Here is a 23,773-nt window from a genome sequence, read left to right on the forward strand (position 1 = left end):
GCCCTCTGGGGGGAGCCTCGCTGGAAAATCAACACCGGTTGCATAGTGTACCTTTAAGCCTGATCGTGCACCGTGTTGTGTATAGAAGGTAACGAGGGGCGATCAGCCTCTCGCAACCACCTCCCAATAAGGAATCGTGAGGTTGGGAGAAAATCAAACATGTTTAATTTTCAGTTGGCCGTCGTGGGAAAATTGCTCAGGGTTTTAGACGTACAGTGTGAGCAGGTAGATCACATCGTGTCGCACAGTGTAAGAACATGCATGTCCGGCTTTACTGGACAAGACAATGCAAGGATTCCGAGTTGCATTTTAAGAGGAAAGGTGAAAAATATAGGAAAACAGTCACACAACATATTAACCATGCACAAGCAGAAAGAAAGAAATTAGAGATGTTAATCCTTAGTTAAACAATGAAAGGAAATCTTTCTACCATTACTGGATCTATAAGGACTGGCAACAACCACAGATAGTAGCAGAAGTGGGAGGCAGGGTTTGGCACAAGATCAGAAGATCAAGACTGAGAGAAAGAAGCAATAGCCTGATGGACAAGAAAGATAAAATGAAAAAAAAATATTTATACTCAATTCCAAAGTGTAAAATCATCTTTGTCCAATAAAACGATGATCTCCTCTAAAGCTACATTATTTTCTTTTCAGATTAAAATATTATTCCTTAATTTATTTGGTAGACATACAGTATGAAATGAAAATAACTTCTGCCTCAAGGTTACCAACGTGGATCATTTGTAATGGATAATAAAAAGTTGGTATTTAAATATTATACTTTGTTTGATTAATTTTTATAGATGGAGTATTGTTGCAAAAGTCACATCTTTATTGGTCCAAATATGCACTTTAACGCATAGCTAAACCGCAATTCAAGGCAATGTTTAATTAGATTTAAAAAAAACTGTTGCAAAACAGGGAATCAGAGAGAAGAGCAAAATTTCCACAGTGAACTGGGTTATAATTATAAAAGGTTGATGACAGCTGAGAAAAGTAAAGCTGGTTTACAGGGATAATCAACAGCCTAAATCTGACAAAATGAGAGGAAACACGATCATTTATAATTAAAAGGCTCAAGGCTTTAGCTTTGATAGGAGGTAGGCTATTCAGAAGTAAGTCAATGAAGGCCAACAACTCAACATAATCTGAAAAAAAATCTTAATAAATAAAACATGTATGAAGTATTTGTATCATACAGCTGCAATTGAACACCTGAAAAAAAAAATCTATGTTGATATTTGATACAGTAGCCCCTCTTTGCAATTACAGAGGTCAAACGTTTACTTTAGTTTTTTCCCCAGGTTTTCAAACACTGCAGGAGGGATTCTGTCCCAGTTCTCCACACAGATCTTCCTTAGATCAGCCAGGTTTCTGGGCTGTCGCTGAGAAACACTGAGTTTGAGTTCCCTCCAAAAATTCTCTATTTGGTTTAGGTCTAGAGACTGGCTAGGCAATGCCAGACCCTTGATATGCTTCCTCCAAAACCACTCCTTGGTTATCCTGGCTGTGTGCTTCCCGGCCTCCAGCCGTCTTCAATGCTCTAACTGAGGGAAGGAGGTTGTTCCCAAAAATCTTGCAACACATGGCCCCAGTCATCCTCTTCTTAATGTAGTGCAGTCGCACTGTCCCATGTGCAGAAAAATACCCCCAAGTACGATGCTACCACCCCAATGCTTCACAGTAGAGATGGTGTTCTTGGGATAGTATTCATCATTCTTTTTCCTCCAAACATGGTTAGAGGAATTATGACCACAATGTTCTATTTTGGTCTCATCTGACCACATGACTTTCTCCCATGACTTCTCTGGATCATCAAATGATCATTGGCAAACCTAAGACGGGCCTTGACATGTGCTGGTTCCAGCAGGGGAACCTTCCATGCCATGCATGGTTTCAAACCATGACGTCTTAGTGTATTACCATCAGTAACCTTGGAAACAGTGGTCCCAGCTCTATCCAGGTCATTGACCAGCTCCTCCCGTGTAGTTATGAGCTTATTTCTCACCTTTCTTAGGATCATTGAGATGCCAAGAGGTGAGATTGACAGTCATGTTTAACTTCCATTTTCTAATGATTGCTCCAACAGTGGACCTTTTTCTCAAAGCTGCTTGGCAATTTCCACATAGCCCTTTCCAGCTTTATGGAGGTGTACAATTTTTTCTCTAGTGTTTTTGAACAGCTCTTTGATCTTGGCCATGTTAGTAGTTGGATTCTTACTGATTGTATAGTGTGAACAGGTGTTCTTATGCAGCTAACGACCTCAAACTGGTGCATCTAATTTAGGACAATAAATGGAGTGGAGTTGGAGATTTTGAAGGCAGACTAATGGGTATTTGAGAGCCAAAATTCTAGCTGATAGACAGGTTTCAAATACGTATTTGCTGCTGTATCAAACAAATAAATAGTTTAAAAAAAAAATCATATATTTAAATTACTGGATTATTTTTTTTTTTAGATTATGTCTCTCACAGTGGACTTTTTTTTTTCTTTAACCCTTATTTAACCAGGTAAAAATCTAATTGAGATTAAAAACCTCTTTTTCAAGGGAGTCCTGGCCAGGAGGCAGCAAAGTTACATAATAAACAGAGATTAAAATAAATGGTATATAACAGGTACATAAAAAATATATCAAGTAAAACAATTACAGATAGTTGAGGTTCAGTTTCAACTTAACAGCATTTAAAGATAAAAACTCTGTCAACCTCCAGTTTCTTTATAAAAAATTCCATGCACAAGAAGCAGCGTAGCTAAAGGCTTTCTTCCCTAGTTCTGTGTGAGCAACAGCTGATCATTGGGGCTCAGGGCAAAAGAAGTCATGTTTTTCTGTGTAAGTAAGGTACAAATGTAAGAGGGCAGTAATCCAAGAAGGGATTTTTTTTTTCTTATAAAAAAGGTAACCATAATCTAAGACTGATAAAAATGTGGCAGAGACGAGGTGCTTTTTTACCCCTAAAGAAAAACGTGTCTTATTAACTTTTAATTTCTTCACAAGTTTATCAATAAAAGGTTTGAAGGTGAGGGAGTCAACAATTAAAATTCCAAGGTATTGCTATACATGTACCACCTCAATGAAATTCCTCTTCTGAGTGGACAATACTGGAAGGGTTTGAGGCACTTTCTTATGATTTCAAAATAACATTAACTTTGTTTCGTCAGCATTAAGAAATAATTTAAGATGAATAAATGAATACCGTGCACTAAAAAAGCCTTTCTGTAGGGAATTAATAGCCTGTTCAAGAGATGACCCAAAGCAATACATAATGGCATCATCAGCATAAAAATGCATATTAGGATCAGAGAAATTTTGTTCAACATTGTTGATGTACAAGATAAATAAGAGGGGCCCCAAAACAGATCCTTGTGGCACATGCACCTATGATGACCCCTCCATGAGTTCTAAATGGGAGAACTTGCAAAATAGCAGGGTGCTCAAATAGTTATTTTCACCACTGTATATCCATATGGTAGAAATCCTTTGTACATTCCAAAATAGTTGTTTGGCATTTATGATTTATGCAAACCTAATGCAAAATATTTCTGGGACTAAGTATTGGTTTAAAATCTTTAGGTATTTCAATATTAGGATAGAAAATTAAATAAAGATAATGAAGCATTGCTATTTATTAATCAATTACTAATTGTCAATATTTGCATTACAATCAACCTTAAAAACATATTTGTTTCCCAATCCTGAGACAAACGTGTGATGAGGTAGTCGACAGGATTATGACCAAATAATGAAGCGTGCTCATCATCAAGCAATCATACAGGAAACTTTGTACTGTAGCACCTTGATGACAAGTGCCTGGGGGTGAAGCAATCCAACAACAAATGCCTTCAATTCTGTTTCCTGCAGGTGATGTACAGCAAGGACAAACACAGCCACCCTAGCGTGGTGGAGACCAACAACACCTCCTTGGAGTTATCACTGCCAACCAACCAAGAGTATGTGATCCAGATTAAACCTTTCAGCGAGGGAGGGGAGGGCATAAGCAGCGACCAGATTACCATACGCAAACATAAAGGTGGGTTAGCTCTGAGAAATAAAATCCAGGTTTATACCTTAACATTTTAGAGATTTTCTTTTTGATTTTGTTCCATCTTCACTTTTGTGGCTTTTCCTGTGACTCAGATTTTGAAAAAGTAAAACTGTGATGTTAGATAATAATAAACCCTCTAAATACAAGTTATCACACAGTTGCATTTAATTGAGTAATTACTTCTTGTCTCTCTATGAGTAATTTTGCACATGTGACTAAATGGTTAAGAAGTCATCCCTTTCATATAGTACCTGTTAGAATAGTTGTTTTTTTCACAAACCGGAGAAGATATTTATAATTGAGCAGCATTCTGGCTTCATCCTGCACTTTAAATTGGAAGGAGCTTGTAGTCTTATGGTGGACGTTTGCATTTTAATCAAACATGTCTGTTGATGCACTGATTCATCCTATAAGCCCAATGAAGGTTTTCAAAACAGTGCCTGTTGTGCTACTGCCATCTACTGATTGCTAGATGTACTCACACCTAAAGTACTTCAGTAGTTTGTGTGACTAATGGATACATTTAAAACTGTATGTTTTCAGTTTTGATCTGATGTATGTATTTCAGATTCAATAACCATGGGAGCAGCCCCGGCGTCTTTGGGATTTTCAGTGGTCAGCCTTGCAGCTGCTATTCTCACAGGTAGAATTCTGCTATGACAAACATCTAGAAAATACAGCTTCTTATTCAAAGGGAAGGGACAGCAGGTCAGAGACTACACAAGGCCTACGGCCTCATTTCCTCTTCCCTTCTCTACCCTACCACATCTCTCCTCTACAGACCACAAAGGTCTTTTTTTGTGAGGAAGATTATTTTTCTTCACATTTCTAAGTGGTCGCTGAAAGGAATTTCCACTTTAAGAATTTGCTTTTATGAAACTGAAAAGGACGCCTTGACTCAACTGACTCCAGCCTTTTGGAAGATGTGTTTTTCTCATCTACTTTCTAACTGCTGGGTATTCTCATACATTTGTCACCTTGGAGGATAAACTAGGACATGTAAATTATTTCCAAAGGACCTTTGCAGGTTGTTTAAAAAAGTTACTTTTTGCGTGTACTACTGAGTTCTTTCTTCATGAATCGAATTGAAACATAACTGTGATTGAAGGGGACCTAGCCTAACCTTGACCATGGAAGATCAGAAGCTTTTTTTCTTTGCCCACAAAATGATTATAATTCCATTAAATGGAACACAAATGGGTTGGACTCTTTGCTTTAAGACATAACAACATTTGGGACCTTTCTGTTTTTCTCTGCTTCCATTCCTCACATTACAAGTTGCCATAAAACTGAATGGAACCAAAGGTATGTGACTGACATAGTGCAGCTCCACTGCTATATCCCAAGAAAAGGCAGCCTCTACACCCACCCCCTTGTTTAATTTCTATGTCAAGCAGCTGGCTTATGTTAAAATAAATTCCTCACTTTGCTCTATAATCCCTCATCAGTGTATAACCAAGGCAAACATGTATGGAAACCTCAGGTCCCAAATGAGCCTTAAAGTCTCATAATTACCATTCAGCTTATCATTCAGGAATTATTATTTATTATTTTTATCTTTTAGATCATACACAGGAATCTTAGCTCCAGATCATGTCTTTGAATGTTTAAAACTCAGAAAACTAAATGCTTTTTGTTGTCTTTATGTCCTGATGAGCATTGTTAGGTGATGCAGATTTCTGGCTTTTCTAGCTTAGTTTGTATCAAAACCAGAACAATATCTCACTGTCAGTCGGTCAATTTGTGTTAAGGATGGTTGGAAAGAATAACCTTTTAATAAAGATCATGCCATTTTCCTCTTTTCTGTCATCAGTGTTAACGTGTTGCCAAATCTTTAAATGAAAGTGTTGCCTTTCATCCGGCTCATGCAGTTTTGGGTAAAGCTTTTAAGACGTGTTTATATCACTTCTACATTTCTACTTTTTGTCGTGGAAATATTACATTTGCATTAAAATTTCTTCCGTCTATATAAAGTTGCTGTTGTTTTGTTTTGTTTTAAAATAATCGAACCAATAAGCTACCACAATGCTTTTCCCATTTTTTGTCATGTTCCAACTAGAGATGCACAGATCTGAAACCGGGATATTGGCTCCGATATTGACTAACTAATTAATGGATCGGATATCGGTGATGTGATATTGAATATCAGAGATCCAATTAGTGCACTTTACATGCAACTTTTCTTTCTTTGTTTTTGTTGCTTATTTGTTAATAATATAAAATATAAAGTACATTTATATTTCTGTGATGATTTGTAACCCTTTTTAACAATATTATTTCAAGTTTAAAGCCTCCATTCACATGGGAAAATATGTGATTGATTCATTAAACAGTTGAATCAGATTGTATTGGATATCAGCCAATACAGTAGTAGCCATTCAAAATTCCCAAACCTTTCCTTGATGGGCCCTTGGCTAGTTCTTGGCTGGTCCCTTACAATTCCTACAAATCCCAAAATATTATTTATGTCATGATCTGTGGACATTAAGATCGAATGAGAAGCATTATCTACTGACCCTGTAATTCAGTGATAGGGTGGAATCAGAGTTAAAAAAAAAATGCACGCCCAGGAGAAGGCCAGTGGCTGGAAGTTGGAGGGGAATTTGCTGGGACTTTCAGGGAAGTTGGCTTCCATTCGACTGGCATTTGACTGAGAAGGGCCATTTTGAATGGCTGCTACTGTATGCTCCACCAAGGTATTGGTTTTGGATTAGATTGGAAAAAAATGGATTGTTGCAACTCTAGTTCCATCTAACTGTTTTGGATTTCATTGGGGTGTTATGTTGGACAATACAAAGTAGTGCATATTCACAAAGTGGTAGGAAAACATTGTATGGCTTTCTATAATGTATTTAAAGCCAAAACCCATTATTCTGATGCTGAAATCAAATCCAGTGCAAGTAGTTACCTTCAGTGACTTCTGAGGAAATCTACAGATAAATGGATCTCAGTATAAGTACAGGTACTCTCTATATGTTAGAAAGCATTATTGAGAAATAGCATCATGAAGGAAAGGAAAAAAGCAGACAAAGTTGTGCATTAGTTGCAGGGAAGTGTAATGAAACATCACTAGTTTTTGACATCCTGTATCTTGTGTGTAGCACTTTCCTTTTGTTGTTTTTTTAGATTGTATTCAAGTTTAACATTGAATTCAATATTTATCATGTTGGCTGTTATTGTTATAAGTTGGTGAGTGTCAGTAGTAACCATGGAGACGATGCAGAGGGAGGGGTCTAAGTAAGGAGGAGAAGCTAGAGGGGGAGGAAACGAATGAGAACACTGCAAAAACGTTCTGAAAATTAGTAAACATTTCTTAAAGTGTATTTACCCTTAATTTGAGTAGGAAAACAAGATGGAATGAGCATTTTTACCTTTAAAATAAGATAATTAGATAAGATGCTCTTCAAATAAGAGACTGAAGTTTGTTTGTTTTTTTCTTATTTTAAATGTAAATTGTTTTATTCCATTGGCAGTGTCTCACTTACCTGTTCAATTCAAGAAATAATACACTTATTTTATGAAAAAACTATTTAGATTTACATTTGAAGAGGCAGGACAGTTGAACAGGAACCTTTAAAAAGTGCTGGATAGAAGTTCAGTGCACAGGACAGAATAGGCAAATGGTCTTTCCTTAGATTTGTAATAACTTCAGATCTGAGGATTGTAATCCAACTCTTAGCTTTTTGAAATCTGAAAACAGGCTGAAAAGTTATTTTAGAAATATCTTTTATTTCAAGATAAAGCTTTGGGTTTTGTTTCTTATTAATTTGCTTAGGTTTTTATAAGCTGCTTGATATGCTAAACTGAATAAATAGTTATTTTCACATAAAGTTGAAATCAAAAGCTTCTTTATACATCAAATAAAATTTTCATATGAAAATTACAGTTCCACTGTATCCATAATGTGATTGAAGGGCTCTGTGAACCAATGTTCCAGGCTGAATTATAACCGAAGCCTTCCCCTGAATATTCCAATAACTTAGGAAGCTACAGAAATAACTCAGGTAGAAAAATCCGTGTACAGGACAGCTAATAGTTATGCAATCTACAAGTCTGTGGCATGTTTGTTTGTAGTTTGTTTTTTGTTTTTCACCCACATGCAGAAACAGAGCTAACCAGTGGGTTTTAATGTTTTATTTACCAAAGCAACAAGAACCTGGAAGCAGAACTTTCTGGTTGGTCTGAGGGGAGAAAGCAGACTGATCAGGAAAGAGTTTTATGACAACTGATGACTGATTTATTTGCTTATTTATGGGATGAAGGGGAGGTAGCATGGATCTGTCGGGGTTCGATTCAGCTGGCTTTGCTGTACCGAGGAGGTGAAGAAAATGGGAGTGAAACCGGAGAGCATTGGTACTGCAGAGACGTCCTGTTATAGAGCGGGCATGCAGGTGATAAAGACTGAGAACTGCTGCACACGGGTAAGACCTTTCCCATGAAGATCAGAGACAAACTGAGTTTCACTACTGCAGTTGTCTGTATTAATAACAGAGTCCACATTGCTGGTGAAGGTTCTCTTTCATCCTGGTCATAGTCATTGCAAAAAAGTAAAAAAAAAAAAAACAAAGTCCAGTGGGTGTTAAAACCTTTTTGGAAAGAGTCCACATTAAAAGAGACTCACAAGCAGACTGCTTATGAAAATGTGCTTGCAAATGTTCTCAGGTTTGCAGCAACATGGGTCTGCGCAGCCACTAGCAAAGATCCTCTCTGTGACAAGATCACTCATACCAAAAAAAAGCAAAAACCCCAGAGACCCCAACAGTCTGGGACATGTGATTGCATGACAAGAAGAAAAGCACTACTGATTGAACAGTGAAATTTCAGTCTAAGGTGCACTACTGTAGAAGCCATGTAGGAGGAAACAGCAGACAACAGATGGAAGAAGATGCTCTGGCAAAATGTGTGTTGGTCTGTTACATAGAATCCCAATGAAATATACTAAAGCTTTTAGTTGTAAACTCAAATTTGCTTAAAGGCCTACAAATATTTCTGATAGGTGCTGTATGACTTGGTAAAAATGTTTATATCATATTAAGTCTTTTATAAATTAATGTATTTAGGTTGCTCCGAAAAAAAAATTTAAAACTTGAAAATGTAAACCTCGCTAGGTATTAATTTATTAGTAATTGTTAATTGTCCTTCAGGCTTATCAGTGTCTTTATAAAAAAAAAAAAAAAAGGATCCAAATGTATGTCAATGTGCTCACGTTACTCCTTGATGTTGTCATCTTCGTAATTAAAAATCAACATCCTGTACATTTCTACTGCTGGTTTGAATTTACACTTTATCTGCTTTGTGCCTTTTTTTAATCTACAACAGCACTGAATTATTTATTTCTTACCTCTGGGTTAAAAGGGAATCCTAATCAGCATGTTAAAAATAAAGTTGAGAAAAACCAATGACCTACTTGGTTATCTATACCTGAAAATGAAAAGCCAATTGCTTTATTAAGAATTTCATATTAAAATATAATTTTCTGTATTGTCATCAGAACTAATTTCCAAAGAAAAATGTTTTGACAAATAAGTGACACATCTTCAGCCTTCTTTCAGTCTTTATTTTTTTTGGGATGAAGCACAATGTACAGCAAAGACACACCACCAAGCAATGCAAAGCAGCAGAGAAGAGAAGATGGAGGGGAGACAGAGAGGACTCTGGATCAACCAGAGGGCATCAGACACAGCTATCCCAAGGCGTCTTAGCAAATTTACCTTTTTTTGAGACATCCTCTGGTAAGTCTGTCCCAACAGGATTTGCATTAGTTTGAACATTGATAGAGGATGGTGAGGAGTTCAGGTGGGTTTGTTTGCAGTTGATACAGAGCTCACTTGTTTAACGTAACTGATTCCTCCTAGTGCACATCCTACCCATGACCATTAACTACTGTACTTCACATCTTTACAATCCACCAAACAGCACCAAAAGAGCAGCATGAGGAATGAAAGGCTGCATTTTTTTTCCTTAAACCCTCCAGCTAAACACTGCTATATCCTTTTTCTTTTCACCATAACTTAAAAAAATGATGCATTAAAATCAGAAAAACAGAAGCTACACCATATGTGAAAAATGTATTGTTTTGTGTTTAAAAGTAAAATATATTCAGTGGTGCCCTCATAAACCTGACATGACAATGTGTTGCTTTGCCTTATTTTTAATCTACTGACAATATTTATTTGTGATGCATTTATTTGATTAATATATAACATTTGACTTTGGCAAACTGGCAGAAAATGTATTCACCATATCAACTATTTTCCAGGGAAAATATTAAATATTTAAAATTTTAAAGGGAAACCTTGTCGTGTCAAGTTTATGTATTTGACTGGCACTCCTGCAATTAAAATGAGTTTTTTTTTATAAAAAGTTTTTGTTTTCATTACAAAACCAGCATTTGTACAATATCACTGCTATCTGAGTTGGCACGTTACATCTGCGGCATTCATCTAACATTCACATACTAAGTCTCACATAGCTAAAAGTTCCGATGATTCTCCTACAGTATATTTTATTTAGGATGTTCTCGACATGACATGTCAGAAAAGCTAAAGTTTTGACACAACATGTAAACAAAATAGTTTGGAAGAAGATTGAAGTTGTTGCAAATCAATATGAAAAAAATGAAGATTATTTAGTGCAACAAAATGAGAGCCAGCCAAAGCTCTTTAACTTAAGATTAGAATAAAAATTGAACTGATATGTTCAGATATTATGTACAGCACCATCAAAATAAGATGAAAGTGGGTTAAAAATTAAAAGATTCAACCACAACAATGCACTTTTGTCGAATTTTCCAGTACAGGATGAAGCGAATGTTTAGTTCCTGCTCAAGAAAATTTTCCTTGTTTAAACAGCAAAATTGTGAAGATTTTAGGCTTAATTTATTATTATCAGTCAGTTTTCTTTCATCATAATCCTCTTTCTTACAATGCAGTAATGCAAGAAATTATATCATGCAGACATTTTCTCAAGTACTACTTTTACCGATGCAGCTGGGTTGTGAGTCTACTCTATGCGTTTACCACATAAAACAGCCAATGTGGTGTTACATCCAGCTGGACTGTGAAAGCTTATCTAAAGGCAGAGGGGGGAGAGACACTTAGGCTCATTCTAAAGTTTCAATACTTCACATGGCTCTGAATGAATCCAACAGGTTCAATAACAGATCCTACAGCAAGCGTGCATCCTTGCATATTTTCCACCCACACATCCAGTAAAAAAAAAAGCACATAGAAAATAACTTACTGACTTAAAATGATCAGACAGAGATGACAGCAAACTTCTCCAATCAGTGCATTATTTTCCTCCATCGTCCAGTGATGTTCAACCAATGATGCAGAAATTATGGTTTCATCAGTATCTTGCTTCATCTAAAACCTTTTTTGAAATCTTCATTGTTGGTTAGTTAATTCTCTATTGTCCCAATCAACAAATCGTGAACAACATTTCCAGCTTTTGCTTTTCATGTTTTCAGATACATTTATATTCCTAGATAAACTCTTTATAATATATTTCAAATAATATTTCCCTATTGATATTTATGACGGTTGCCATCACACAATTTGATGTGACATTAATCTGTAGTGATTCATGGAACAGGAACCCTTTCTCAGTATTTTCCTTTAAGGAATACTCCAACACGTGTTAAAAGTTAAGGCCCTGAGAAATTTTGCAGGAAATTTGGTTGGGATATTAATTTAATTGTTTATCATCTTTTGGAATCTTTTTGTGTATTTTTCAGCTGAAGAGCATGGATTATACTATCACAACTTGATTGTGAGTGACTCCCTTTATCATTTTCGATCAATATGAGGAAAATTATGGAAATCTAAACTTTAAAGGTCCATTTCGCCATTGTACCAGCAGGTTTGTCTGAGTCCTGCTGACAGTCAGCTTTTTAGTAGGGATGGTGGGTGGTGGCTTCTTGTCAGGTACTGACACGTCTTGTCCACATGGGGGCACTCTTGCTTCAGTAAAATGGGACTAGGGCGGAAAAGAAACACAATCACTTAACCTTTCAAGACAAAGAGATATTACCCAAAGAAAAGACAGCAGCTGTACCTATGATGTGCCATGTTGATCCTCACTGGATGGTTCTATTTCCCTAATGACAACTGCCTTGGTCACCTGCATGTCTGGGTGCTGCTGTTTGGCTTCCTGTATTGCAATAGCCAGAGCCTAAAAAAACAGAGTGAGTCTTGTGCTTTATGTAATAAATCTTAAGAGAAAACGTTTGACACTTCAGTAGATAAAAAAGATTTCCAGTTTTGAATTACTTTAGAGTAAATAAGAAACAAAGTAACAATTTCTTAGTCATCTTTTTCTATGTTTAACAAAGGCATATTAACTCTTAATTAGTCAGTAATAAGTACGTATTACTCATAGCTACTTTTTAAGCAAAGCAAAACCAACCTATGTACTTACAGCAAGACCATCGTTAACTGACTTAATCATAATAAATAAATCATAATACCCAGTTACTTCTAGAATTGGGTCAGTTTAATTGGAAATGAATATGGGTTTCATAAAAGGCATAAAACATATATGCACATTAATCATTCCACACAATAAAGTGTTGCAATAATTTCCATTTAACATTTCATTTGACTTCAAAAAAAAAAAAAGCTAAATGATAAATAACTAACACTTTTAAGCTGTCTAACCTGCTCTTGGTCTACGTCATCATCCCCGGTGATAATAATCCTCTTCTCAATCCTCGTCTCAGAGTATCCACCTTTCACCGTCTGCAACACAGTGTGAGGGAGCTCAGTAGATCTCACATTTGAGAGATGAGCAGCTGATAAGACAGTTACAGCAACTGCAAGATGATTGCATGTGCTTTGATAGTCTTTTTTTCTACCTTTGAGACATGAGTGGTGGCTGAGGTAACATTTTCAGCAACAAGGATAGGCGAGCCAGACGACTCTCTTCCAAAACCACCCCTGTGCACCTGATAAAAGAGAAGAGTTATTGATATTAGAAAAATATAGCCACGCGTAAATTACTACAGCCTGAGCACAAAACTATTATGCCTATTCTTATTATTCATGTATGTGCTTGTTAAACCCTAATAATACCTGCCTGTTACTTGTTAAGACTGTTTCCAAAGCAGTTTATGTAATTAGGACAGTTCTTCGGTTAGAATAAAAAGTAATCATCTTCATTAGGTACATAACAGCGATTTAGGGAATGAACTGGATGCATTGTCCTTGATCTAAGAACACTGAGTATTATCTTCCCATGGCTGGAACCACTGATGTCTCCTCGTGTACAAACAGTACATGTAATAATCTGAGATGTGGCAGGATTTGATAAAATGCTTCTTTAACTGTTATACTTGGGTGACTTTCTGAAGAAACAAGCCTGATGGTAAGAAACCAGAGATTTTCTGGTCTGAGAAAGATTACAATTTCTGCCAAAATCTGTTGTCATGTCTCATAGTAATTTATAAAATGTTATTTAAAGGGTTTAATCTGAGCTATCTCTTTTTAGGAGAGAATCAGGGAGAGAAAGCTTAAAGATGTGAAAACAGAGCTTTCCTTTTACAAAATGGTGGGTCCACCCTGATCTGAAAGAGGTATCACTCATGAGGAGCCACTGCAGGACCAACCCCACAGCTTTTAACAAATTTCTCCAGTGCTTTTAGAGGGGCGGTTCTCTGGATTTGGTGAACTTTGGGTTCTCAGGTTGCAAAAAAGTGCCACAAAAATTGTGTCTCTCAGCATGGCATCTACTGCACTGAGGGACAATTTGAACTTCTAAGAAAATACATAATCCAAGCTTAAGCATGAAAACCCAAACATTAGCTTCTTTGTTGCTTAGATTGTATCTTCTGTCTCTTTCAAACTCTTCCTTATCTTTTTTCTCTCTGTTTTGTTCTTTAATCTTTCTAAATTGCTGCTCCACTAGAGAGAATAGATCTGCCTGGTATGGCAAACACAGTAAGAATTGACAGGAGTATTTAAGGTATTAAATAGTTCCCAAAAACCAAGTGACAAAAGGATACTTAATAACATAAAGGTCAAATTAGTATTTCGTCAGAACAAAAATATCCCAGATGAATGAGATAATGTATAAAGTGTGTTTTTACTGTTTCCAGGTAAAAATAGGGTAGCCCAATACCATACTACTTCTATGTCAAACCTATAGGCTGAGAAATTACCAAAAGTTTAAAACATTAAACTAAAAAGTATTTTAAACTAAATGGTAGCATCTTCATTTTAAAAATGGTAATTGATCAAAATCCTTTACAGGTTTGAATATAACTGGGAGATGTGATTATTTACTAATAATTCATGTATTTTAACCAAATTAACCAAAAAAACATAATAATTCATTTATTTTTTTGGTTATTTTTTTTAGATTAGCAGAAGTAACTTGAGGTTAGTGGGTTTTATTATTATTCACAAATTTTATTTTAAGAAATGAAATAAACATTTTTCAGTGTAGTCACGTTTATTTTGCAAACCTCAATGCATAAGTAGCTCATAGAAATAAAATAAAAATATTTAAAAAAAAATTCAAATATACTGTTGTTTTATAAAAATATGGATATTTTCATTTCTCGTCATCAAATACTTTTGGGGTTTACTTTAAGGGCAAATCTTTGAGATGAGACTGTTGGGCACAGGGTGCGCTGGATTCGGGGTGTGACCCTAAAGCACTCTGGTTCTGAAATGAGGTGAGAGTTTGTACTATTAAAACACACAGAAATTGCTCAGAGAGTAATTATGGAAACATGTAGATTAATAAAAAAAGGGAGATGAGTGCAGTCATTGTACGCAGTGGCTTTGAGTCCGGGGAGGCCTGATCAAACCTCTAGATGCAGAACTGCGTATTATGGAGAGAAGTTGGCTTCAAGCCAAACAGGTTCAGCAGGCAGAAAGGGAAGTTGTTATTATTCCCTTTATCCCTGCAGAAACAAAAGATGCCTTCCTTCAAAAGAGAGACGTACAATATGGCTAATATTTTGGCTTGTGCTTTTACAGTTTTTGCCTTAAGGAAAAACAAGAAAAGGGAAATATTGAGTTATAAGGGACTCCAGGGAATGCTTAAAAATCATTGAAAAATACACCTATTTCCAGGTTGATTCTAGCAAATTGTTGGCTTGTGCTGCGAAAAGGTGAGCCGAAGGGGAGTGTCGAGTCCAAGGGACTCTGAGGATTTCGTAAAAAAAAACCTTGAAAAAAAAAAAAGTTGCACAATGTTGGTGAATCTTCACCCAACATTGAAAAGAGTCTAAATGTTTTCCTTGACGACACTATCTTTCAAATCATATTTTACCATCAATACCAGCCTATTCCCACTTATGAAATATCAGTCTCCTCCAACCCCCCCTCACCCCCCACACTGCTGCCACCCTTGTCCACAGTCTTACTTCCTGTCTGGATTATCATACACTTTCTCCTTTCTGGTCTCCTCATAAATGTCTCCATGATCTTCAACTGATCAAGAACTCGGCCTGCATCATAACTTTCACCGCTCCTGTCCTTCAGCAGCTTCACTAATACCTGGTGCTGTCTCATATCCAGTGTGAATCCTGCTGTTAAAATTTAAGAAAATTAATATAATTGATGCATTGATCCTGCATATCCATCAGACCTCCTTTATGTTTCCACTCCATCCTGGCCCCTAGATTCCTTTTCTCTGTACACCTGCATTGTTTTTTGTTGCTATTGTTATCATTAAATTAGTAACAAAGAAAATAATATAAATGTTGTAAATTGTTAACTAACCTAACCCTGCTTTAAACTTTCTTTCTGAACTGTTTACTGTCTCTCTTGGTCGAATATTTCTTAACTGAGCTAAGGTATTTCCACTGAGATCAATTTACAGTACGCACAGAGTAATTGGATTTACTTTTGCTCAGAGGCATTAAGGAACAAGGGCAGACTATTAATTGCTTAAGAAAAAACTATTGGACACATATCAAAATTGTACATAAATATGTGTGTTAGTCTATCCCATAATTTACCATAATGCACGAATGCATGCACAGATTATTTTAACATGCCAAATTGAGACAAAGTCTGAAGGGTCAGAATACTTTTGGAAAGTTCATTATTTCTCTTCATTTTAGCAAATTCTACCAAAAACTCAGAAGATATCTTTGACTATAAGGCTGTTTCCAGTATGGGCAGCTATGTCTGATAATCATATCCCTATGGACACAAGTGTGAGCCCTGTCTGTTTTGACTAGTGGCTCCACAATGATGGATCAAGCTACAAAATGGTTTCAGGGTATTTTCTGTCCTACTTTCTCCTCTATAGAAACTATAACGTACACATCATTTATCTGGGCTTCTTGCTTGTCTAATTTTTGATGAAAAGGGAAAATCCTCTATATGGTGATGATTTCAGGTTAAGTTAAAATAGGTGAGGTTCTTGGATTATACTCACTGGAGATACGCTTTGTCTCGTAGAATAGGAAACCTCACTTAGCCCTGTGATACCATGATCCTGAAACAGAGATCAAATCCATGTCACTTGTTTTACTTTGAGTAAAATAAAGATATATCCATTGTATAAAACTGAACACCTACCTGATCTGTGAACTCCACAATGGTGGTGGTGAGCTCTGATCCGTTAGGCTGTGTCTCTGTCCTAGTGTCTGTTTTCTTCACTGATGGAGCGGCCATGATGTCACTTGCATCTCTGCTGAGAGGAGTTACTGTAGGGACTCGACTGGCTTCTTTGTGGGACTGATCTCTGTCCACTGATGACGACACTGGTACCGACCTTTTTGGTTTTTTAGGAACAACCGGCTTGCAAAAAATAACAGGTTTGCTTTTAGCATATACTGGAAGCTACAGTGACCATTTTGATACACAAAAATGTAAAATTGTTCAATTTTTAAGGCATATTAGATTTTTCTCTGTTAAATCCAAACATTCAGAAGGATGATTAGGATTATTAAACATAAAGAACTTCAGTCTACCTGGCCCTCTGGCCTTTTAACATCTGGTCGGCCCTCGGGTCTGACCTCAGATCGGAATTCTGGTCGGACTTCTGGTCGAACTTCTTCAGGTTGAATAAGTTTGGCAGGGGGGCTGCCACTGGCCCCTCTGGTGAGAGGAGCAGGTACTAATGGAGGGGGTGGTTCAGGGGGGGCTTGTTGCTGAAGCATATCGATCCCAAAGCGCAGCCCCCCATCAGGTGAGAGATCTCTCTCACCTAACTCAGACATACCCCTGGAGAACTCTTCCATTCCAGTTTGAAGGTCTGTAAGAACTGTGAAATCTACCTCAGCTTCAAGGCTGGATGTAGAGCTAACGGTGATGCTGGAACACTTGCGCTCAATGCCCAGGTGGGTTTCCTTCAGGTAGAGGATCTCATGGTCCTGGTCGTCTTCAGATACAGAGCCCAGACGCCTCTCCCATGGTTCCTTCTACAGAGATAAAACTGTACATTATCTTTAAGTATGAATAAATATATTCTTTGTCTATCAACAGCAAACATATTTTTCTAAATCCTAGCTCTTCGATTTCAGCAAATACATTTTGGATTTCATAAACTGCCCTGCTGTTTATATTATTTACAATGGTGATTATTGTGTTGGAAAGACTCCCTTTTGTTGGTGCAGCTTTCAGTCGGTCTAGATCCCATGACCTACTCTATGCTGAAGGAAAATAACAAAGCCCAGCTGTGCAGAGGGAATAATTACTCTACACAACACAAATTTGAGTGAACGAAATGAAAAAAACAAATCTTTGTGTATGATTTATTTGCATATTATCAACTAGGAATGCACTAAAAAAATGTTTAAGAAAAAAATAATTATCACAGGAAAACAAGCTGGCATTTGCCTTTCACCTCAACAAAGAAAAAATTGTCAATATGAACAAGTTTTTCCTGAAGCTTTAGTTGTCCAGTTAGTTGTTTTTAAAGAGATTTAATTATATTAGAGGTTGAATTGTTGAATCATTAACTGCATTTTATTGTACAAAATGTATTAATTGTAACAAGGTATGAGACTTTACTTCATAAAACTCAGAAACGTAATCCCAAACTGCTCTTTTAATGCATGAATATTCTCTACAAATGTGTGACCAAATCAATGAAAGAACAGAACTCACTGAGGTCTCGCTAAAATGCTCCTCATGGATCGCAGGTGTAGGGGGAGTCTCCTGTAGGTGGAAACACAAACAAATGGCAAACATTAAGATACAATTGATAATGGATGTGCAGACCAGAGCGAGAAACAAAAGCAAGGTGGAAGTTGACGCTTTTGTCACTTTCCACCTTACAGTATTTCTTATTCATGTTGGAACATGTACAATTTCTTTGGGGGAAAAAAACTGTATTCAGTCCTGTTAAATTTACTTCTATAGCACTGGATGCAGGTTACGGGTAACTTCTTAAACATACATTTGAGAATTTCCAGAAACTCTACCAGAGTAGAGTTGCTGTCAGAGGCATGCACTTGAAGTATCATTCAGTGTTTTACATCAACAGAAATGATTGCAAGTCCAGTGGTAATGCCATGCACTGAAAGGTCTGATTTAAATAAAAATCCCTTTTAGAGCAGATGTATTCACATTTAGAAATGCAGCATATGAATACCCCAGCCCTGAGGAAACTTGGCAGCTCCGCAGCATACGATTACTTCTAATAACCTTTTTTTTCTTGTTGCTACAGAGGTGCCAATGTAGAAGATTTAGTCCCAACGCTTTTTTTCTTTTTTTTTGCCAAAACAGGGATTTGAAATATGTCAAAAAAGGCTTGGTGGGAAAATGGTGGTAAGGTCTTGCACTCCTTGCAACAACAGCGTCCTTCACTCTGTGAGGATGTTGGAAGGAGAGACCATGTTAAGGTGATAAAGTTAAGGACACCTGAAGCTTAAGCAATATGAGCTTTGCTTAAAGACCCATAGCATTCTCAAAAGGCCAAGCAGTTGTCAAGTTCTGCAGAAGAAATGCTCCCAATCCCATGGACGTGAACTGAGACGGTCAATGGTACGATGCGCAGGGAAGTGAACATTTGCTTGCTTGTAAGCAGCCACATGACTGTTGAAGGATATGTGTAATGTTATTTGTATTCAGATGATACAAAACAAGATCTGAACCACTCTGGCTGAAGCTCATGCAATGCTTTACTTTCCGATGATTGATAAACAGGCTGGAAGGTACTGACTGTTTACCGGTTGCTTCCTCTTAGCTGTTTCTTGGCTGGGGGTACGGTAGTGGATGTGGATGCTGTCAGTATTGTCTGGCTTATCTCGGGACCACTGTGTTTTTAGAGGTAGGGTACAAGGAGGAGCTGTGGGAAATTTGGAGCCCAACTCCAAGAGAGAATTGTCTTCCTGCAACAAATTCCCCTTTGTCCACTGGCCTTGTCCTGTTGAATCTTTGCCGTCTTTCGGGTCTTTCTGTGTATACAACGCATTTTTAGTTTGATGGGGAACTTGGGTTTGCCGATACAGCTCTAAGGACTGCAGGACAGTATTGCCATCAAGTCTCCGTCCTAAATCGCAAGACGGTTTAGTCGCCTGTTGATTCCCAGATGCATTAAGGGTGCTCCTGTCAGACTGGCTTTGAGTTTCAGGGTTTAAAACTTTGTTCTCTTTATTCAAAGATTTCTTTGATCTCTGTGGCTTCAGCGGAACTATTTTGGTGACTTCAGAATGTGAGTTTAAGGTTTTGTTGCAATCCTTTTCCCCATTGTGTCTCAGGTCTCTCATTTTCCCAGCCTCTGTGTTTGTTGTACCACATTCACATTTAGGTCTGTTACCCTTTGGGAAAAGATCCAAAGTTTCAATAGATTCAAAGTTCTTTTTTTTCTCTTGATGCTGGTACAGACAAATGTTTACATCTTTGTTCATCTTATTTATAATTTTTTCATGTGGTGAGTCATATCCATTTTCATTAAACATATTTCTCTCAGATGCAGAGTCACAATGTCCATTAGTTGCCTCATCCATCTTGTTAATTTCTCTCCTTCCTGATGACTCGGTTATAGATGTTCCAAACTTAGTGGTTAAGTATTCCCTGGATGTTTGGTAATTGTCCATAATTGCTTCAGACCCTAATGAGGTCTTACTCTTTTCTGCATTGATGTGAGAATCCAGTGTTGTCTCATAACCATCCTGCTTCTCAATCAATTTGGCATCACTGGTTGCCTAAATTGACAAAATAACAGTTTGCGTTAGTCTAAAAACAAATCTATTTTTAATTCTATCTTATCCCCATCTAATTTTTGTAAAATTAATAAGGAAGAGTTTTGAGTTCACAGCAACTTTCAAGTCACCCAAATATCATAAATAAACCATAAAGAAACGTTTGCTACAAATGTAGAAATTTAACTGATTTTTTTGTCATTACATGCTTGTTCTTGGACTTGTATTTCTTATGTTATTATAAGAAACAACATTGGCTGATACCATGTCACTAGTAAAATGTTACAAAAATCACCTTTGAAGGATAAAGACATTCTTGCACACCTGTAGGATCTTAACAAATACTCTTTGTACCATTGACTTATGTTGACTGCAACCTCATATAAATGCCACAGACCCAACACATATGTCAGTTACAAAGTGTATGAAGCAGTGGCCAAACAACATAGGATCTCAATCTGTGAGTACAATATGCAAGTGTTCTTTCTAAAGATTTACTCACCTTGGCCCACTAACCCATTAAAGAGCAATTAACCTGCAAATTGACTTTTTTTTTGCAAAATAAACTGTATACATGGATGTCTTTTAGTGCTTTCTACATGTACTATTATTTTGACAATCTTCTGCACATTTGATGATAGTATACTTGCAAAGAGAGAACAATTTTTAGGGTTGCTGCAAAATAGATGGTGGATGCAACAGCCTGGAACCAATTGCAATTTCTTAAAATACATGCAGCTCTGAAAGATTATTTCTTAAAACTATAAATGTTTTTTTTATATTGTTATTAATTATATTAACCCAATAAAGGTATAAAGTATTTTTTTTCTCTAATTCATCAGAGTCAACCATGAAATTATGAGTTTATGGTAGAGTTAGAGCACTGAAGACAGACTGACTTGTAAGTACTAATAAAAAAAGATGTAGATGTAACACATGTCCATGAAATTTATGTTATCTACAAGTAAAAAAAAAACAACAACTCTAATGCTGCGTTCACACCGGGGGCAGCAAAAGCAGCAAAATCGCGTCTGCTGCTTCATTTTTGCTGCTTGTACCAGTGAATTCTGACGCGTGTCTGAAGCAGCTTTGCTGCTCTCGCTGCGCGGTCCAAAAGTGGGTCTGACGCGCGTTGGGCGGAGCTTCACTATCCTTTCTCTGCCTTGCAGCTATATTTGCTGTGATCAGTGGGAATAAAGTAGTTTTAATATGTTTTTAAGTGAGAAAATACACCTGAAAACTTCATCAGTGGAGTCAGTTCATCCAGATTACAATCCTGCCTCCCAATATTATTTCTGTCGGAGCCGCTCAGACCCCCACATACCAGCAGTGCACCGACAGAAGGAATCCATTCATCAGCAGCCTCTGGCCGGGTCGCCTCCTCGCGGTTCATCACGGCGGCTGGTAGGTGTTTTTCATCTAAATAATCCGATCTGCAGGCACCAGAATAATAAAAGCGAACATATTCTGCCGGCAGATGTATATATTTTAAGTTAATTATGCTTTAATAAACTGTTTAAGAGAAGTGATCAGAGCAGTCTGTGTCATCAGCACTGTGTCTCTCTCCCAGCCAGCTCCCAGATCAGCTTCTCTGATTGGTTGACGCGGCGCGTCGAGCAGCAAAAATTCAATTTTTCCATCTCGAGCAGCAGCGCGTTTGCGGCGCGTCACGCGCGTCAGATGCCAAAACGCGCCTGACGCGCTGCTTCAGCTGCTCAGACGCGCTGCGCTTGCTGCTCGAAACGCGCCGCGGGACCTTTTGCTGCGCCTTGACGCGCGTCAACCATTGACTTTGCATGTAAACTTGCTGCTTCTGTCGGGCCAGCTGCCCCCGGTGTGAACGCAGCATAAGGTTAACATTTAATCACCTATAGGTGACATTTTACAGTTTGAACATAAAAAGAGAAAAATCCCTAGAGATATCTCCTACTGTAATTAATTCATATTTTAATCACATTAACATATAGAAACAACATAAGAAAGATATTTGTTCCCCTGTTGATCCTAAGTGTCCATGTGCTGATGTGCAAAAAAAAAATATAAAAATCTCACCCAGCAAAATACCTTGAATAAAAAAAAGCAACAATGATCGATTAAAATGTTGTTAAACACTCCATAAAGCCTTGTTAAATCAATACTGTACTAAAGAGTTACAGTTGTGAAGGAAATTTACATTTGAACTTTATAAAACTAGAAGAAAAAAAAAGACTCACAGTTTTTCGTTCAGGGGTTCCGGCAGGAGGAGTGGCTGACGGGATCCTCTTATCTCTTGATGCCTTCTTGCTGTTTGGCTGCTTTAAAGCCCTCTTCAGCTCATTGATGCTAGCCTGGTGTTTCTGTAAAACGTCCTCTGGCTTATCCAAAAACTGCTGCTTAGACAGGAAAACATAAACAGAAAGTGATTTAAGGTCTTAAAAATATATTCTTTTAATTGCATTTTAATAAATGTAATTTTTCTGTTTAATAAATGAAATGCAAATTCCTTAACTTGACTTAAACCTCCTTTACTCACCACCTTTAAAATGACAGAAGATGATGGATTAAGAGCGTCAAGAAATAAACTGTAAGCATTTATTCCCATAAGACTTGTATCAAAATAATAATTCAAAAAATAATTCATTTATATATAATGTAATAATATAATAATATAAAATTAAAACAATAATATAAAAAAAATAAAATTCAAGCAGAGGACTTTTTACTGAGTCTCAAAATACCAGCCAAAGTTAATAAAAAATCTTTAGTATTTTAGAAAACTAAACCAGAACTGATTAAGTTTTGTAAGAATCTGATTCATATTAATAATTTAAAAAAAGAACTATTTAACAAAACAATTTTGAAACCAACATTCACAACCACTTTCTGACACGAAGTAATGCATTAGAAAATTACGTGCACCACAGTGGTAAAGCTTCCAATAGGACTTCCTTTCATCTTGGTGCATTCTGACACGTGGAAGATGCAGATGTAAAATCATCAACCAAAAACACCCGGTAATGTTCATACACAGCACATGTCCACAATAAGGACGAGCAGTACCTCCTGCTTGGGCCGATGGGGCAGCAGATCCTTCTCCGACAGACCGGGAGGGTGATGGGGGGGGAGCAAGTGAAGTGGAATGAAAAGTTTTTGGAGCAAAGCAGCAGGTTGAGATTTTGAGGGAAGGGGGGAGGAACAGATGTGCGCAGAGACAAAGAGGTAAAATGCAGCAGGTGAGTGAAAACAGGCAGGCAGGCAGGCAGCCAGAGGGACAAACAGAAACAGCTGACACCGTCTAGGAGTGGAGGCAGGATCTCTGACTCAGACTATTAAGCTGAATAATGTTCTGCCAAGAAGACAGGGACAATCCATTTTAGTGTCAGCCAAATTATAATTAATGCAGTCGTCTATTGATTTGGGTGTTTGGGAGAGGATTATTCCCATGCTTCTTAACCCAAAGATTTGATGAGAGCACATTTAGAAAACCACAAATAAGAAGTCCAATAATTTGCTCATCTAATTTTCATTTGTCCAGCCTAAAAAAAAAATGATTGCCCTTTATCTTGAACATTTAAATCCATAAATATTAATGTACTATTTTGGTATTTTATTTAGATACAGGCTAGCCTAATGCAAAT

General features: G+C 37.1%; 2 protein-coding genes across 7 annotated transcripts in view; one reads left to right on the forward strand and one right to left on the reverse strand.

Annotated features, from left to right (window-relative positions):
• LOC107102925 (contactin-4-like) overlaps positions 1 to 6,030 on the forward strand; it is a 20,099-nt gene extending 14,069 nt beyond the window's left edge. The window contains exons 10-11 of the mRNA XM_015402389.1: positions 3,862 to 4,030; positions 4,614 to 6,030. Of these exons, the coding sequence (XP_015257875.1) occupies positions 3,862 to 4,030; positions 4,614 to 4,705 (261 nt within the window). The 3' untranslated portion in view covers positions 4,706 to 6,030. The remainder of the gene's footprint in view (positions 1 to 3,861; positions 4,031 to 4,613) is intronic.
• Positions 6,031 to 9,582: 3,552 nt separating this feature from the next.
• Positions 9,583 to 23,773, reverse strand: part of LOC107102931 (band 4.1-like protein 1) — a 58,713-nt gene continuing 44,522 nt past the window's right edge. For 2 of the 6 annotated variants that reach the window (XM_015402396.1, XM_015402394.1), the window contains exons 14-23: positions 23,196 to 23,225; positions 22,370 to 22,528; positions 18,118 to 18,168; positions 16,980 to 17,429; positions 16,585 to 16,806; positions 16,442 to 16,501; positions 12,903 to 12,992; positions 12,706 to 12,786; positions 12,104 to 12,220; positions 9,583 to 12,025 (exon numbers count right to left, since the gene is read on the reverse strand). In XM_015402396.1, coding sequence (XP_015257882.1) covers positions 12,104 to 12,220; positions 12,706 to 12,786; positions 12,903 to 12,992; positions 16,442 to 16,501; positions 16,585 to 16,806; positions 16,980 to 17,429; positions 18,118 to 18,168; positions 22,370 to 22,528; positions 23,196 to 23,225 — 1,260 coding nt within the window. In that variant the 3' untranslated portion in view covers positions 9,583 to 12,025. The remainder of the gene's footprint in view (positions 12,026 to 12,103; positions 12,221 to 12,705; positions 12,787 to 12,902; positions 12,993 to 16,441; positions 16,502 to 16,584; positions 16,807 to 16,979; positions 17,430 to 18,117; positions 18,169 to 22,369; positions 22,529 to 23,195; positions 23,226 to 23,773) is intronic. The other 4 variants (XM_015402400.1, XM_015402399.1, XM_015402397.1 and 1 more) reach the window with 3 other exon arrangements.

Source organism: Cyprinodon variegatus, unplaced genomic scaffold (genome assembly GCF_000732505.1).
Source record: "Cyprinodon variegatus isolate N-32 unplaced genomic scaffold, C_variegatus-1.0 Scaffold1343, whole genome shotgun sequence".
Lineage (NCBI taxonomy): Eukaryota > Metazoa > Chordata > Actinopteri > Cyprinodontiformes > Cyprinodontidae > Cyprinodon > Cyprinodon variegatus.